At 36.9% G+C, this 15,633-nt stretch overlaps 2 protein-coding genes and 1 non-coding gene across 3 annotated transcripts in view; all 3 read left to right on the forward strand.

The window, feature by feature from the left end:
* The first annotated feature begins 4,734 nt into the window (after positions 1 to 4,734).
* Positions 4,735 to 7,529, forward strand: LOC114159107 (syntaxin-11-like). The gene is made up of 2 exons (XM_028041204.1): positions 4,735 to 4,938; positions 5,852 to 7,529. The coding sequence occupies exon 2, from the start codon at positions 5,948 to 5,950 to the stop codon at positions 6,842 to 6,844; it is 897 nt and encodes a 298-aa protein (XP_027897005.1). The 5' UTR covers positions 4,735 to 4,938; positions 5,852 to 5,947; the 3' UTR covers positions 6,845 to 7,529.
* A 4,118-nt stretch (positions 7,530 to 11,647) lies between these two features.
* trnal-uaa (transfer RNA leucine (anticodon UAA)) lies at positions 11,648 to 11,730 on the forward strand. The gene has a single exon. It is a non-coding gene; the product is annotated as a tRNA-Leu (tRNA).
* A 2,208-nt stretch (positions 11,731 to 13,938) lies between these two features.
* The window catches only part of utrn (utrophin), a 181,236-nt gene continuing 179,541 nt past the window's right edge, over positions 13,939 to 15,633 (forward strand). The window contains exon 1 of the mRNA XM_028040704.1: positions 13,939 to 14,354. The gene's annotated coding sequence lies outside the window, so the exon portion shown is untranslated. The remainder of the gene's footprint in view (positions 14,355 to 15,633) is intronic.

The raw sequence follows: 15,633 nt of genomic DNA on the forward strand, positions 1-15,633 counted from the left end.
TTTATAACAATACAAAAAGTGCATAGCATGCCAAGTAATTAGCGTGCAGTCTCTCAACCGCAACTCACTGGAAATGTGATAGTTTCTCTCCGAATTGCATACAATTGAATTTTTCTCTTTTTATGACTTCAAAGTCACTGCTTTCAAATGTTTATTATGTTAAAACAAACCCCCGAGTTTCCAGGCAAGCTCGGAACAGTCGCTTTCTATATTAACATGGAATTTTACAGACCATTTTCGGGTTATTTAGAAAATCCGAGGGTATAATGTACGCATCACAAAATCAGCAAACACTCCAGTGCAGGTCAGGGAGCTAGAAGCACATACACTCGTGATTAAAATCTTAAGATCTGGTAAGAAATTGCATGTATTTTGTGCTGGTGAATTATAACCAGGCTCCAAGAAGAACTTCAAAATGTAAAATAAAGAAACAGTAGCATGAAACAAAATGTATATTAAATAAAATATAGAAGACAAATGACTGAAAACTGCATTTGAAATTAAACAGGGATTAATCAGCTAATTAAAAGTTTACATTTTTATTTCATTTATATGTCACATCCCCTGAATGAAGCGGACGTGTAAGACACAAGTAAGACAGATATTTTCAACTTATTGACAGTGAGGCTTGTGGAACAAACAAATCAAGTAGTGGACCATAAAAAATTACCTGTGCTGAGTAGAAGAAACTGACGTCTTGAAAATTCAGTTTTTATTTTAACAGAGTAATGGGGCTTCAGGTTGTGCAGGCACGTCAAGCCCTGTCTTGATGTGAGCACATTTTGCAGCAGGTTTTGTTCTTAACTAAGGGTCCTTGTCCGTGCGCTGATAACTTTGTTGTTCAGCCCATCAGAGCAGCTTTTTCTTAAATTGTCATAAATTTTACCTAATCTAAGTCCTATTGAAAACATTTGGAGTTGGATGGCAATTGGAGTTTCCATTCATCCATACATAGATTTAGTCTATTTTATAATGCAATTTAAACTGTCAGGGTCTTCAGAGACTGACATCACAAGGTTTGACAGATAAAACTAAGAGGGGCAGATACTATTTTGTAGTGATGTTACGTGATGTGCCGAGGCTTCGAGGCGTGTGTCAAGTAATGGAGGGGGCGTTTCCGTAAAGCGCGTATCGAGGGGAGGAGCTTCACTATGGTAAAGCTTGCTTCATTTAGGGGAGGAGCCGAAAACGATGACGTCCGAAGCCTCGCTGCCTGGCTGTACCACGTGACTGCTTCGGGAAGTGGCTCAGAGTTTGGCGCGGGGTTTGACAGCTTTAGAAACCCCACAGGCTCCATTCAAAATGTGGGTTGTTGTAGGCGAGTTGCGGTCAGTTGAGAGAGTGGATAGAGTTTTGGTAGTTTGGATAGCAGAGTTTGGATAGTGGTTATTTAGTTTGAGACAGTTAGTTTGGTGTTTGGAGAGTTTAGGAGAGAGATAGACAGGAGATTTAGGAGCCCGAGGACAGGATAGGAGTAGGATGGAGCCGGCGAGAAAGAGGAGGATTTCCCCTATATGGGAACATTTTGATTTGATAAGCCCTAACAAGGTAAGGTGAGCTGAACATTTGCAGATGCATTAGGTTTGCTTATGAGGAACTGTATTTTTCACTGTTTCTTATTTTCTGTAAAGGTGAGGTGTTTATTGTGCTCCAAGGAGTTGGGGTACAATAATAACACCTCATCCATGTAGTGTCAAAAAAGAGAAATCGTTTGAAACCAAAAACTGTGGAGAAATTGTTGTTTCTTAATAAAAATGCATGAAATCATCCAAGTTACACAAGCATTAGCCTATTCACTACCCCCTCCCTAGTTCCAAAAGCACTTTCACTGTCCTCTGCCTGATTAAGCCCATGCCATTTTTCTAGTCACAGAAACACTTTATTACACAACATGCCATATCACATGACACTACTATTTTGGGAATAATTACACACAGAGGATACATTCAAACAATATTTTATTATACACATATGTGTATACATAATTTATGTAGACAAATGATTTCGTCCTACACCTTTTGTGAAGTCATTCCCAAGAGCCATAATAGACAAAAATTCAATGCATCACACGTGTTAAGATACAGCTGGCTGTGATTATACACCTGGCCAGTAGGTGGTTTCGTGTGCACATGAAGCCTCAAGAAATGAACCCTTTCTCGAACCAGTTGGCTCAAGTGGTTCAATGCCTCATGAGGCTTCATCTCACCATCACTACTATTTTGGTTGATGCAGCCCCAAAGCCATGGCACAGTATGGTCTTCCCAGGATTAAGTTAAGAAGCTTCTTAAATGCAATTCTTTACACAGACTTTATGCTCTGCTGAGTATAAAATTGTGACTTTAAATTATTATTTGGGTTCTGTCTTTGTCATTGGTATACACTGACTTTTATAATCTCTTTATAGTGTTGTGTGTTTACAACAATCCCATGCAGCTGAGGTAGTTTGGAAATGTGTCTTACAAATGAATACATGAACAAATAAAATGATGTGCACGAAAGGCATTCATGCAGAAATTTTTCTTTTATAACCTTCTTTATTGTCAAAGTCTTTATCCCCCACTGTTGCAGGAGAACATCTGATACGATCATATGACTGAGTGGTGTGTATCTCAGACCTCAATAACCTTTTGCACTGTTATTGATGTTTAAATGCTTCACATGGTATTGATTACTCTCCAGTCTAAGGAAAATAATGATTAGGCTTGATTTTTCAAACATAATGCAATATTTGAAATATTTCAAAAATAATCCTCTGGCCAACAAAGACGATAAATAAAAGTCCAACAAGATTATAAATGGCAACATTTTTGTTTAAATTGTAATCATACTAAACTTGGAAACTTATTAGGGTAAGTTATTCTCCTGCATATAGAGCAATTTAATTTATTTTTATCTTCAAACCTTTGTGTATTTTTCATTCATTTGTTGTCTAGTTCCTAACCATTTTGGAAGGAACTGATTTTGTTTCTCATGTCACTTAACTCCAAACCATTATCCAGGTATGAAAAACACTCCAGACGTTAAGAGTTGGACAAGTATTGTTTAGTATTTAACTATCAATCTGCCACATAGATATGACTCTTTAGTTTAAAAATATATTTTTAAAAGCATAGAGAATAGTTAAACTGGCATAATATTTTAGTATGAATAAAATATTGTTAAACAACTACAAGTGGAAAACTTGCTATACTATCCATGGCTAGATTAGATAATGTTGCATCTCTTAAGATGTCAAAATATTTTCTTTCTGAAGACTTTTCTGCTCTTAATCATAATGGGTCTCAGGTACAAGTCAATAAATGTGTTGCTATGGTCAAGTAAAAGAACCAGACAGAAAACTTAAATTTGAAGACAAGTGTTTGCTCTTCAGAAAGTCATAAGAGAAGAAATGCTATTGTTCATTCTTTTATCTTGTGTTCTGTTCTTGATCATTTGGATTTATTTTGGATTTCATTTGGATTTATCTTCTGTCAATATTAGTATTTTTTTTCTTGGTTTGAAGTTTCTTTTTGTCTAGTTCATCTTCCCTCAATCTGCCTGTTTACTTTTTTCCACAGCTGTTCCTAATCCCCCAATTAACTCACCTGCATTCAGTGTCTCTATGGAAAACCAGGAGATAGAAAAAATGTTTTCTTGATGCCCTACTGTGAAAAGTAGGCTTTCACCTTATAAAGTAACCTTAACAATAAAATTTGAGCATAACATTTGAAACCGATGCTAGAAATAAAATCAATGTTTCTGACTGCTGGACACCAAAAATGACTTATGACCAGTGGTTCTGTCATGCCTGTCCAAGAGTGCTGGAACTCAAACACACAACAATTTCTACTTCATTTTTTTTATATAGAGAAACTAGATCTTCAAACCAAATTTATCTCTGAGACAATCCTGTACAAATTTTATTGAAGTTTGACTTTTCAGTTTTTTAATTGAAAAGACAAATAAATATGTAAATCATCAGCAAAGTTATTTTGATTCCAAAATACAATGAAAACAGAATGGAGACTAAAGACAGAGCAGTGAGTCACACCATAACTAAGAGGCTACATTCAATTAATCAACAATACCAATATAGATTATTAAAGTTCCTATTTGACAGATAGGAATGAACCATTCCAGTGCATGCCCTTGATCCCAACAAATAACTCCAGAAATACGTAATAGTATGTTTTGTGTCCCCAATTTAAATGCAAAAAACGTATTTAAAGAAATGTATTTTTGAGACATTGTTTTCGCAGCTGATTTAATTACACTGCAGAATGTTCGTTTATGATTTTAAAAGTCTACTTGATGTGTGAACAAATCCACATACAGTCGAATTCACTTTTTTTTTTTTAGTCAATGTGTTTCTATTTGTTTTTTGAGCATGCACGTAAAAGAAGCTGGTTCTACCTGTCTGTTGGTTTTAATTCGTCTCACTGTCAGACCTAAGCCCACACACAAAGCACTTTTAAAAATAATTTGGGCGTGGCTGGAAAAATCTTTTTCGGACGCTTATTTCAGTCCAGGTTCTCATCTATTTCTATTCCTGGATGCTACAAATTGAAAGTAACAAACTGCACATAAATCTGAAACGTTGAAGGAGCACATTTTTAAAAGTTTCACTTACGTTTATACTTATGGCAGAGGCGTAATGGCTCTCACAGCTCATTCACACCTTGTGTGAACACAATCACTTCAGACTAAACCGACCGGACCTCATTCTTCAAGTCACATATTTTCTGGTACGTGACGTGGCGCAGTCCATCGCCCTAAAGAAACGACGGAACAATTCCAGCTGTAGGGATCCAAAGAGCTCCATTACGCATGTTTAGCGCTTTGTTTTTCCTGCTCACTCTGAGCGCCCGGCCCCAGACCTGGAGATGCTGCTAAGGCGCTCCACTCAGCCAACACCATAGGGCAAGATTTGATTTCCACGCACAACAGTTAAGGCAACAGGTAAGGCTCCTGCTTTTAATCAAGTCACCTCTGCATAAGATTAGGAGGGCCTTTTTTCACCTCCTTTTTCAGGAAATTGTGAATGGAGATGAAAAGATTACAAGTTGTCATTGTGCGTTGCGGTCCATTCTCGATCTTAATCAATATAGCCATATTCATACAAATGTATTTTGGACATAAAACGTATCTTAGATTAATGTTTTGGACAAAATATTTAGAATTCCCAAATTATTTTAACAAAATATGCAGATTTTGATTAATTCTGTACCATGGAGTTTCAGGAAATATATTGCCTGATGGTCTGCTAAAATTTATGTTAAGAAGATTCTCCTTCTTGAGAGAGAAAACATGATAATCCCCTAAACAAATTTTGTTAAAATAAAATGAACACAATTATTAATTATTTTGATATCTATTTTACACATAAATGAATTGAACATCTTCATTGGCCAGATTTGGTATTCTGCTGGATTTTATTTTTATTTATTTATTTTTTTGCTAAGATTGTTCTGAATGAAAAAATTGCTAGACACTACTAGATGTGATGTAGAAGAATTTTATCTGATTTAAAAGATAATTTGATGCCACACTTGTTTTCAAGATAAAAACTAATACTTAAACAAAGACGTCATACGTCACAAGTTGTGAGAACTAGTTTAGTCACTAGTTACGCCTTTTCCTGTTCTTTGGAGAACCTGTTAAGCCAGTAATGGGCGTTGGGGGGGGGGGTTAACTCTGAAGGAAGAAGAAAGACAAAAAGTACTTTCAGACACCCAGTTAAAAAATAAACATTATTGTAAAATTACTGGATTTTACATTACTGTTAAACCTGAGTCTTCCTCTACAGTTTCTGGAATTACAGAAGGCTTTGCTAAATTGTAAATCTAAAGTTTGTGTTTCTGTCATATGCCAGGTGAGTCATCTCTATTAATGTGCATAGGAGAGAAAACAACCAGAGAAGGACAATCCTCCTGAAATATCAAGGCTTCCCCTGAAATCCAGTGCAAACATGAGGGACAGACTAAGCCAACTGCAGGAAATGCCCACCGGCAGTGATGAGTCGGTGGACTATCAAGAATCCACCTTTTCTGACTCCTTCAGTAACGTCGACCTGGAAGACGAGCTACCTCATCAGGCGGTTGTGTTTGACAACAGCCCTGCTCTCAATAATGTCTTTTCTCAATCCCAGGATATACATAGAGAGATACAGCTTATCCGACTTGAGGTTAAAAGGCTCCGTGAGCAGAACTCTCGCATGCTCCAGGGCAACACTACCATGAGCACAATTAAAAAAGACTCCAATGCTATAGGAGCAGACATAAAGAAGAGGGCTGAGGGTATTCTAGATTGCCTGCACAAAATGGATGGAACAGCTCACAAGTTAGAGGAAGAGCATGGTGAAAATTCTGCAATCACACGGATCGCCAGAACCCAGTATGCTTGCCTCAGCAATGGCTTTCGAGACGCAATGTTTGACTATAACGAGGCCGAGATGACCCATAGAGAGAACTGCAAAGCCCAGATCATGAGGCAGATGGAGATAGTGGGGCGCGATGTATCAGGCGAAGATGTGGAGGAGATGATTGAGAAGGGCCAGTGGAACATCTTTACTGACAATGTCGTGAGCGAAGGCAAAACGGCCCGATCGGCTCTCTTCCAGATTGAGAAGCGCCATCAAGAGCTCGTAGATCTGGAGAACCGAATCAAGGGAATCCATGAGATATTCCTGGACATTGCCCTGCTGGTGGAGGAGCAGGGCCCAATGATGGACTATGTCCAAACGAATGTTCAAAAAACCGATGCAGGCCTACAAGACGCCATTGTCAAGCTTAAACTAGCTAAAAAGCATGACAACAATAACCCGTTTAAGAAAATGTTTTGCAGTTGCTTCCCATGCTACAAGTAATGACCAGAATCACATACAATGCAATATCTTTGTTCAATACATTCCAATTATTATTGCAAAGCAATACATATCACTGTTGTTGAAGGACAAGAACTTTAAGGAGTTAAATGTAGGTCTGAAGGTAGAGCAATTAGCACAGTCATTTAGACTGACATATAATACATATACTCATGTAAAACTTGTTTCTAAATTAAATTAACAAGTATCTCAATTCCTGAAATGGACTGGTGAATTGCTTAGGATGCCCAATTGCTGCCATGACCCTGAGAGTGATTGTATATATATATATATATGTTTATGTAGAAAGTGTCTGTATGGTTCTCAATTCATTATTTTATGAATGGGGTGTGATGAAAATTGTTTTAAATTATTGTTGATGTAGTTATTGCCATTGAGACTTTACTGGTCCCAAACTTTACTGGGAAAACTTAGGTAGAATGAAGTGCCTTTGTAAACCTACTTGTTTACAAGCAAAATATGTTTAAAATATGTTGACAGAAGTGTAAACAAGACTGCCTCTCAAGTTTGTGCAATTCAGCTGTCCTTGATTCATTTGAGATGTTTTATGCATTGTTAATTTTAAGTCATTATTCTTTATAAACAACAAGCAACTTTTAATGTGTAATTGGTCAGATTTGACGTTTTATGGCTGCAACAGAAAATAAATGTTTATGGTGCAATCACATTGTTTAACAAAATTTTTTTATTACTTTTTTGTATCTTTCCTCCCTTTTTTTCATAATGTGGTTTCTTGTATGGAGTATTAATGTAGCAAAGCTACTGTACCTAACCAGTTCATGTAGCTTTAGAAATCCCTAGAAATCTGAATATTATTCATGCATAACACTATCTAACAAAGACCTTGCAGAAGGATTTTATCATGACATTACTTTTAGCTAAAATATTTTTTTTATCCCATCATGTCTGAGATTGCTATCCTGATGTTCTTTATAATGTGATAAATATTTAGGTGGATATCAAAATGTGCCAAATGATACCTCAAGAAAACATCCTGTGTCTCCCTGAAGGGACTTCTTTTGGGCTGGGTCAAGGAGATGTTAAGCAGAGAATCCCTGTCCACTGAGCTGTGTAAGGGGAAGTTCAGAGCTGAAGGTTCAGGAGACTGGTTCACTTTAGATATAGGCCAGAGATATCCAAAGTAAGTCAGTCCTTTACATTTGAAATATTTTCTTCACTTGATGCAATGCGGAGGAGATAATTCTGTCATGTGTTGTTGGTTGATTATGGATCCAAATGCAGAACAGTGGAGAGGTGGAGCAAATGATAAAAAGGTATTTAATGAAAAACATGAGCAACAAAAAGCATACAAAAAATCCATAGGGAGCAGAGCAGAATGCAAATAAAATCAAAGGAAACAATAACTATTTAACACAAGGCAATATGAGGGATACGGACAGGAAAGGGAATTTCAGACTTCCCAGTGTCCATGTGCAATTCTAAGATGGACATGGTTAGGGTTTTTATAATATGAGCTTAGGGGATACTTTGTTTTTCAAGTTATATATATATATATATATAAGTCTATTACATCCACTAATTTTGAATCTAAGCAAAAGAATAGGGCTTAAAACACTTAATAAATTAACAAGTTGGCAAGAAATGAAACAGGATGAATAAACTCATGTTAATGATGTCTTTCTATATACTTTAAATCTAAACTAAAATAAAGCATCTTGTCAAATTGAACCCATTGATTTTCTTTTCTTTAAAGGAAACTTTCAGTGTTTATGTTGGACCACAAAAATCATACATAAGAATCCTGAAGCGATAGATACATGCTGTTATAGCTGAAAAGAGCTAAACGGGAGCAGTTAGGAACTTTAGATGATTGAGTAAAAGTAGTTTTAAGCAATGAAGTCTGCATTTGTCAATGAGATAATGCAGTTACATTTGTCTAATACCTTCAGAATAGCAGTTAAAGACTCCATGAATAAAACAAGCACATTTTCACAATCACTAATGGCATGGAGCTGCATATCAGGCCACGGGCTGGGATAGAAATCACTCATTGCCTTGCAATAAGTGCACCAGCACTTTTAGGTGCTTCCACATTCTATCAACCCAATCAGTTTTGATGATGAAGCATTTTTTGAAGATAATAATCAGTCTTGGTACTGAAGCAAAAAGCATTAGATTGTTTCTTTGGGAAAGTAAGATTAACCCAATAACATAGCGAGGAAGTAGTCCGCATTTCAAACCAACCGTACAGTTATAGCAGTAATTGAAAAAGAAATTATCCTCCCTGCAAAGCTGATCATCAGCCAGTGATAATGTTTTTCTTAATGTAATCAATGCCTCACAGAACGGAAGCTGTCCTAAAAAAAAAAAAACAATATATTTTTTTAAAAAGTAGAGGAACAACAAAGTACTAATTGTATTTTTCATTGATCGTCCTTAAACAGTTATGCTCCCTTGTGATCAATTACAAAAACCTAATTTAAATTTCTTGAAATTATATTAAGCAGTGTCACAATGTTCAGCTGTAAACATGTTTGGTCAGTGGCTTGTTTAGTTGCTTTACACAAGCAACTAACATGACATTCTCCAAGAGTGATTCACTAACTACATTCGCCAGGAAGTTGATGTCAGGACAGCAGGTGCGTCCCTCAGGTTTTCAAGAACCGGAGGCATATGTAATACACGTGTGTGATGTCTTTAGAAGCAGAGGCCGGCTAAGCTTTTCTAGAATTGAAGGCTTGTATAACTCCTTGTGTGATGTCATTTGTAAAAGTAGTGGCTGATCTGAAAGTAGCATACAAGCGATGAAGACAATATAAAAGGTACGTTTAGAATCGTCTTCTAGAAACTTTGCCTTGCTAATTATAGGCAGTAGCTTCTCATATGTAAATTTTCTTTTGTTCAGGCTTTATTGAAGGAACTTCTATGCCTCCCAGGTGACTCTTCATCAAATTTTACATGGTCTATGGCTATGTCAAGAGTATTTAGGAATTATAATTGGTTTAATTATTTGCGTTCTGTTTAAAAATGAATCTGTTTTACTACTTTATTCACTTTTTTCATTAGGCCTATGCATTGAAATCTGATCCCTGTACAGGTCACTCTATGTGCCTGATCTGTAGTATTACTCTTTAGAACAGTGGTTCTTAATCTGGGTTCGATCGAACCCCAGGTGTTCGATGAGTCGGTCTCAGGGGTTCGGCGGAGCCTCTGCCGCGGAGGTAAAGACACACTTGTGTAAAGTCATGATGACACGCAGCTCCCGCTTGGCCATCACTGGCTGCAGAGGATCGTGTTACATTGCTCGGCCAATCAGTGCTGCGGGGAATTTAGTGCGCGAAGTATCAGCGGCTGTCGTGGTTGTACGTCGCGTGGTTTCTTTCTTAATATTTTAATCCATACTAAATATGTCGAGCAAAAAAAAGAAGAAAATGAACAGATTTGGCTCTGAAGATGCACTTGCCAAGGTGAAGCCATGCCTCTCTGAACTGGTCTCCCAAAAACATCAGAAGTCTCACTGATTTACAGGTATGTAATTTGTGCAATACTTTATTCTGGCCCCCAAAAAGTATTTTGTGGATTCAAAATGACAAAAAACAAACTAAATTTAAAATAAAAAAATGAAGTTATTAAAAAATTTGTCATTCTTTGAAAAAATCCAAATTTATTTTTAAATTAGTAAAATAGTAAAAAAAAAAAAATTTGAGGGGCTGAAATTCTTTTATGGGGCCAAAATATTTTTGGGGGCCAGAATAAAGTAACACTGTAACTTGCTGTTACTTGAATTTTGAAAAGATATATATATATATATATTTATCACTAAAGAAGGGTTCGGTGAATGCGCATATGAAACTGATGGGTTCGGTACCTCAAAAAAGGTTAAGAACCACTGGTTTAGAATGTCCAAATTAGATGATTGGGGCCTGCCCATAGCAATGCATAAGGAGAGCAGTGATTGACTTGCGAAAGGCACACTTTGGCCCGGTTAAATTTCTTCAGGAATTTTCTAGTTTCTAATTGTAGCTTAGCTTCTTTTTTAATGATTCATAAAAAAAATCATTTAGATATACAGGGGTGAAGAGTACGAGCTATTTTCTTTACGGAACAGAGTGGACGAAATGACCGACAACGTGTGGGTAGGAGTGGTCAAAGTTGGGGGTTTTTCACACTTCAAAACTTGATGTGGAGCGTCATTTTTAATAGAGGAGCATGGACTTCTAGAATGCGAGCACAGAAGGCTGGAATAGGCAAACCAGGTCTAGAATCTTCGAGACTGAGAATATTAATTTCTAACTTTGGTGAATCTCTAACTCAATTTTGCGCCTCCGTCTTGTTTGCGTTGCGATTTTACGTGGTTTATAATTAAAATAGGACACTGTTTATATTAAACGAAGCAAAGTTATGACTGGTGTTCGCTCGTCAAAGTACCGGGTTGAAACTTTCGCTTTCAGTTAACCCCATGCTAACGTCATTAGCAGCGTCTTTTCGTCGAATGTCAACAATTACCAGCAATGCGTGTATTATTCGGACATGACGAAATTATTTTGAATTTTGAAGCATTTCATTGTATCCCACTATTGTAATGAACGAGATAGCCTACCGATGTAGGTGTTTTCGTTGTAGGTACTGGCTGCATAACACTCAGATTAGCTTTCTGCTAGCTGCTAGTACCCGGCGAAATAGATGCATTCTCGTGATGCATTATGTGTACGTTGATAATATAAAAACACAAGCCACAAAGTAAACAATCAAAAAGAAAAATGAGTTGAAAACACTGACAGTTTTTCTTTTATGAAAGCATCGTTTCGGGATCAATGTGAACGTACCAGGATGGCCGAGTGGTTAAGGCGTTGGACTTAAGATCCAATGGACATATGTCCGCGTGGGTTCGAACCCCACTCCTGGTAGCATGCATTTTGTTGACGATTCAATAAAAATTCCCGTTTGACTTTCTTTAGAAGCAAACGCATTTCTCACGCATATTTCAACGGCAACATGGATAACTTTGAACGCAGGGCACAGCAGAAGGAGAAAGGGAAAAGGCGCCTCTTTTTAAAAAAACAGAATTATAAGTCTTTCTTTTGTCTTATTAAGCAAATACCCGTAAGGAAATTTAAAAGTAATTGTTTTATTGTTTAGACCATTACCATTTACTAGGTAATGGTCTAAATCAACAGAAAACGGAAATCATATACTTTTTTATGATTTTTATTATTATATTACAACATTTGTGAGTTTGATGGAATGCAACATGATAGTAAACTAACGTCTTTAGTATTTTAAATTATACCTCCAATATAATATGCATGGACGTCCTTTCACCTCGTTTTTGTGCCTTTTGTGTTTTCAAAGTATTAACCTACTTATTCTTTGGAATCCATATGTTTTAGGTGGTGCGCCATTTAGACAGAAGAGGGCGCTCTAAGACCTTGTTGTGGTTGAGGGCTGGACCTGCTGGAAGCCTACACTCAGAGGCATACCCCTGTAATTAGTCTGGCAGTGGCGGGGCAAATTTGGAAAATAGTGATGGATGAACAACAGGAAGGTTTTACTTACAAATAGCTGCTGCACAACTCTCATCAACGCTCATGAGTCATTCATACAAAGAGGGGTTTATGGACTAATATCACATAGTGACCACAAACATCACATCTAAATATTATTAGATTATTTGGAAATATGTCTTTAAACTCATCAGTGGGCATTCACACTTGTGTGTCTTTGCGTTCCTTGCTGAGAAAATATGTTGTCACTTGACAGGTTTTGGAGGTTCACAAGTGTGCTTATTTGTGAATGAGCTTCTGCTTTGAGCTGAGTGATGGAGCAACCACAAAGGAGCCATGACAACTAAAGACGGAGGGAGAAGAATCAACATCACTGCTCATAAATTTCTTCCACACTTTATTATTTGGTCCACAGGTTTTCCAATGGACTAGTAATGAGGTTATGTCTTTAAAACATTATGTTTTGCAATTGTATAAATGTCTAGGAAAATGTTCTTATTTCCTAGTTTATTGTTTGCTGTCCAGATGTTTTGTTTGACTCCTAAATTTAAATTAAATATAATGTTGAATAAAGCTGGTGAATTACATTTTAATAGTATTTGTAGTAAGTGTTATGAATGCATTCAAAACATTCTTTTAAAATGATCAATAATTACAATAAGTTATTTGGTGAAAAAATGTGTTAAACCTTTTATGTGTAATTATTCGTCTATTATCTACCTTATGATTGGATAACACATGGACATCCAGCATTTCCAGGACTTGTTATGAGCTGTAGGCCCAAACAAAGAAATAAGCAAACTGGTGGAATGCTGATAATCTTTTCAGGAGCCGCAATTTTGAAGGACTTTTTTTTGCACCGTATTTCTACTTTTTTAGGTTTCTGTGTCAAGGAAAACTTTATGTACTCAGCTTTAAAAAGTCACACTCTACATTAAAAATAATACAATAATTTAGGAGAAATTGTTCTCAGTTGATTTGTTTTCTGGACGTATATATATATATCATATCATTAATTTTGTATTTTGCAAATAACTAAAATATGTATTTATTCAGTGTACAAAATTAAAATTGTTTTTGTTTTAAATTTTTCTAAAAAAAACAAAACATAATTGTATACAATTATTTATTATTTAGTTATGCATTTGTTGAATGAACCGGTTCCGTATTCACATATGACTTTTAGTTTAAATAGTGTTTTTTTCTAATAAAGGGGGATTTCTGGTGGGAGTCGCCGGTTTGGGTGGTGTTACGTCACGTGACGGTCACCGCGCCATGTTTCCATCTCCCAGTCAGGAAAACTTTTACAGGCAAGGGAACAGCCAGAGGCGGTTGTTAAAAGAGGCACGTTACATAAATACTTCCGGTTAAGTTCTTCAGCAATAAAGGTTTATTTCTATTTTCTTCTCCAAATGGGAGTTTATCTTCGATGCGATGCAGATCAGTACTAATTATCTGGTTGTCTTTCCAGAAGAATAAAACCCCGAACAAACACAACAAATGGTCCGTAACAGTTTGTGCAAGTCAAACAACTAATTGTTTTATTCTGATAGACGGATTCTTGCATTTCCGCTTCACGCAGGTAAGTGTGATTAATTTTACACCAGTGAGCAATGGGGAGAAAGAGTCAAGAAAGCAACAGGAACAAAGTTGTAGGACCTGCACCGCCGTGTTCAGCTGTGAAATGCTGTAACCGACTTTCAGTTTTCGGGACACAGCAAGCTGTGAACTACTAAGACAGCAACGGGGTTTTCCTCAGCATTAAACAGGAAGGAGGCGTCTCCTGAATCTTTTTAAGGGAGCATATCGTGGAGACTGGATGCTCTTCAAGAAGGTTCTCCTTACTTTATCTGAGCTTGGACTTAAGCTATGATAAGGAAGGTGCTCTGTGCCTCGTAGAAAATGCCTTAGACTGTTTGGACTTTTGTTCTCGGAAACACCTTTGGCACATTAGGCCTTGTTTGTATACACATTTTGAAGTTGTTTAGAGGGAACGCGTTTCCTGACCCCTGTCACAGACGGTGGAGGTGAGTTTGTTTCTTTTAAACATAGCAAAACACCTTAAAGAACACGGGGCAGGCGGGGTAGGTTAGATTAGCTTCATAAAACAAAACACTGAAGTGGTTTCACCTGGGGTCTTGACGCAGGTGTCGGTTTGCACGTTGCAGTTTAATTGAATTGGCTCAGTATTCGCTACAGTCATGCCTTAGAGATGAAACATTAACTCCAACTAGGCCACTTCGACTCGTGTTTGTGTTGGACAATTTGTCAGAGTAATAAAAAAAAAAGACCTAAATAAATGTACTTGGCCCAATCGTAGCCCACTTCAAATTCTCACATGCACTTCTAAATCATTATACAGTAACATTTTCAAGGAGTTCAGCTTATCTGACAGATTGTGTCTCTGTTTTGCTTTGGTCGCCACAACTACCCGTCTAACTCGGAGAGGAACTGAAATTTTAACACGCATGCAAAGATAGATAGTGCGCCTTTTCCTTGCTTATACAACTATTTTTGGGGTTTTACATCATGCTGTAAGAACTTTGACTCACCCTGCGACAGATTTGTAAATCTGCACAGAAGCGTCCCTCAAATGTTTTGGGAGTGGATTGAAACCCTTTTAAAGAACGAACCACAAAACATAATTGGCCTTTTTAAGAGTTATAAATGAGCGAATGAAGGCTTTTATTTCATATCCTGTTTGTAAATTTAAAACATCCACAAAGAATCACATGCTTAGTTGCATGTTAGCACATGACAACAAATTGCATAATAATGTCTCAGTATTGTGTCCATCAGCTCCTTGCCAGGGTCCAAAATCAACTCAGTAGAACTATTAGATTAGACAAAACTGAATGGAGTTTATTGATGGCACATCAAAACAAAGTGGTCACACAAAGCAGAATTTGAACCATGATGGTAATTAACCAAACAAAACAAGATTCAACTTTGTGCATTCTTATTTATAGGTCAAAGGAGATTTTTTTTAAATATATTTATTAACAAACATTCACTCATCAGATGGAATCAAAATGTAACCGTCTGGCGTTCATGCAAAAATACCATGTGTGGAATAAAACAAACACTTTGTAATGCTAGACATCATCTATATGTGGAAATATGGTGGTGATAGGATTGTACAGTGGGGAGGCTTTTCTTTAACATATCAGAATAGCAGGTTAGGGTTGATTGAGTTGATGGATGAAGCCAAACACGGGGTAATCCTGGGAGAAATCTCATCATTGGTTGTAAAACTGAGCCTGTTGCAGAAGTTCACTTCCCAACAGGACTGATCCTAAGCATAAC

The sequence above is a fragment of the Xiphophorus couchianus genome, chromosome 15 (assembly GCF_001444195.1).
Source record: "Xiphophorus couchianus chromosome 15, X_couchianus-1.0, whole genome shotgun sequence".
Lineage (NCBI taxonomy): Eukaryota > Metazoa > Chordata > Actinopteri > Cyprinodontiformes > Poeciliidae > Xiphophorus > Xiphophorus couchianus.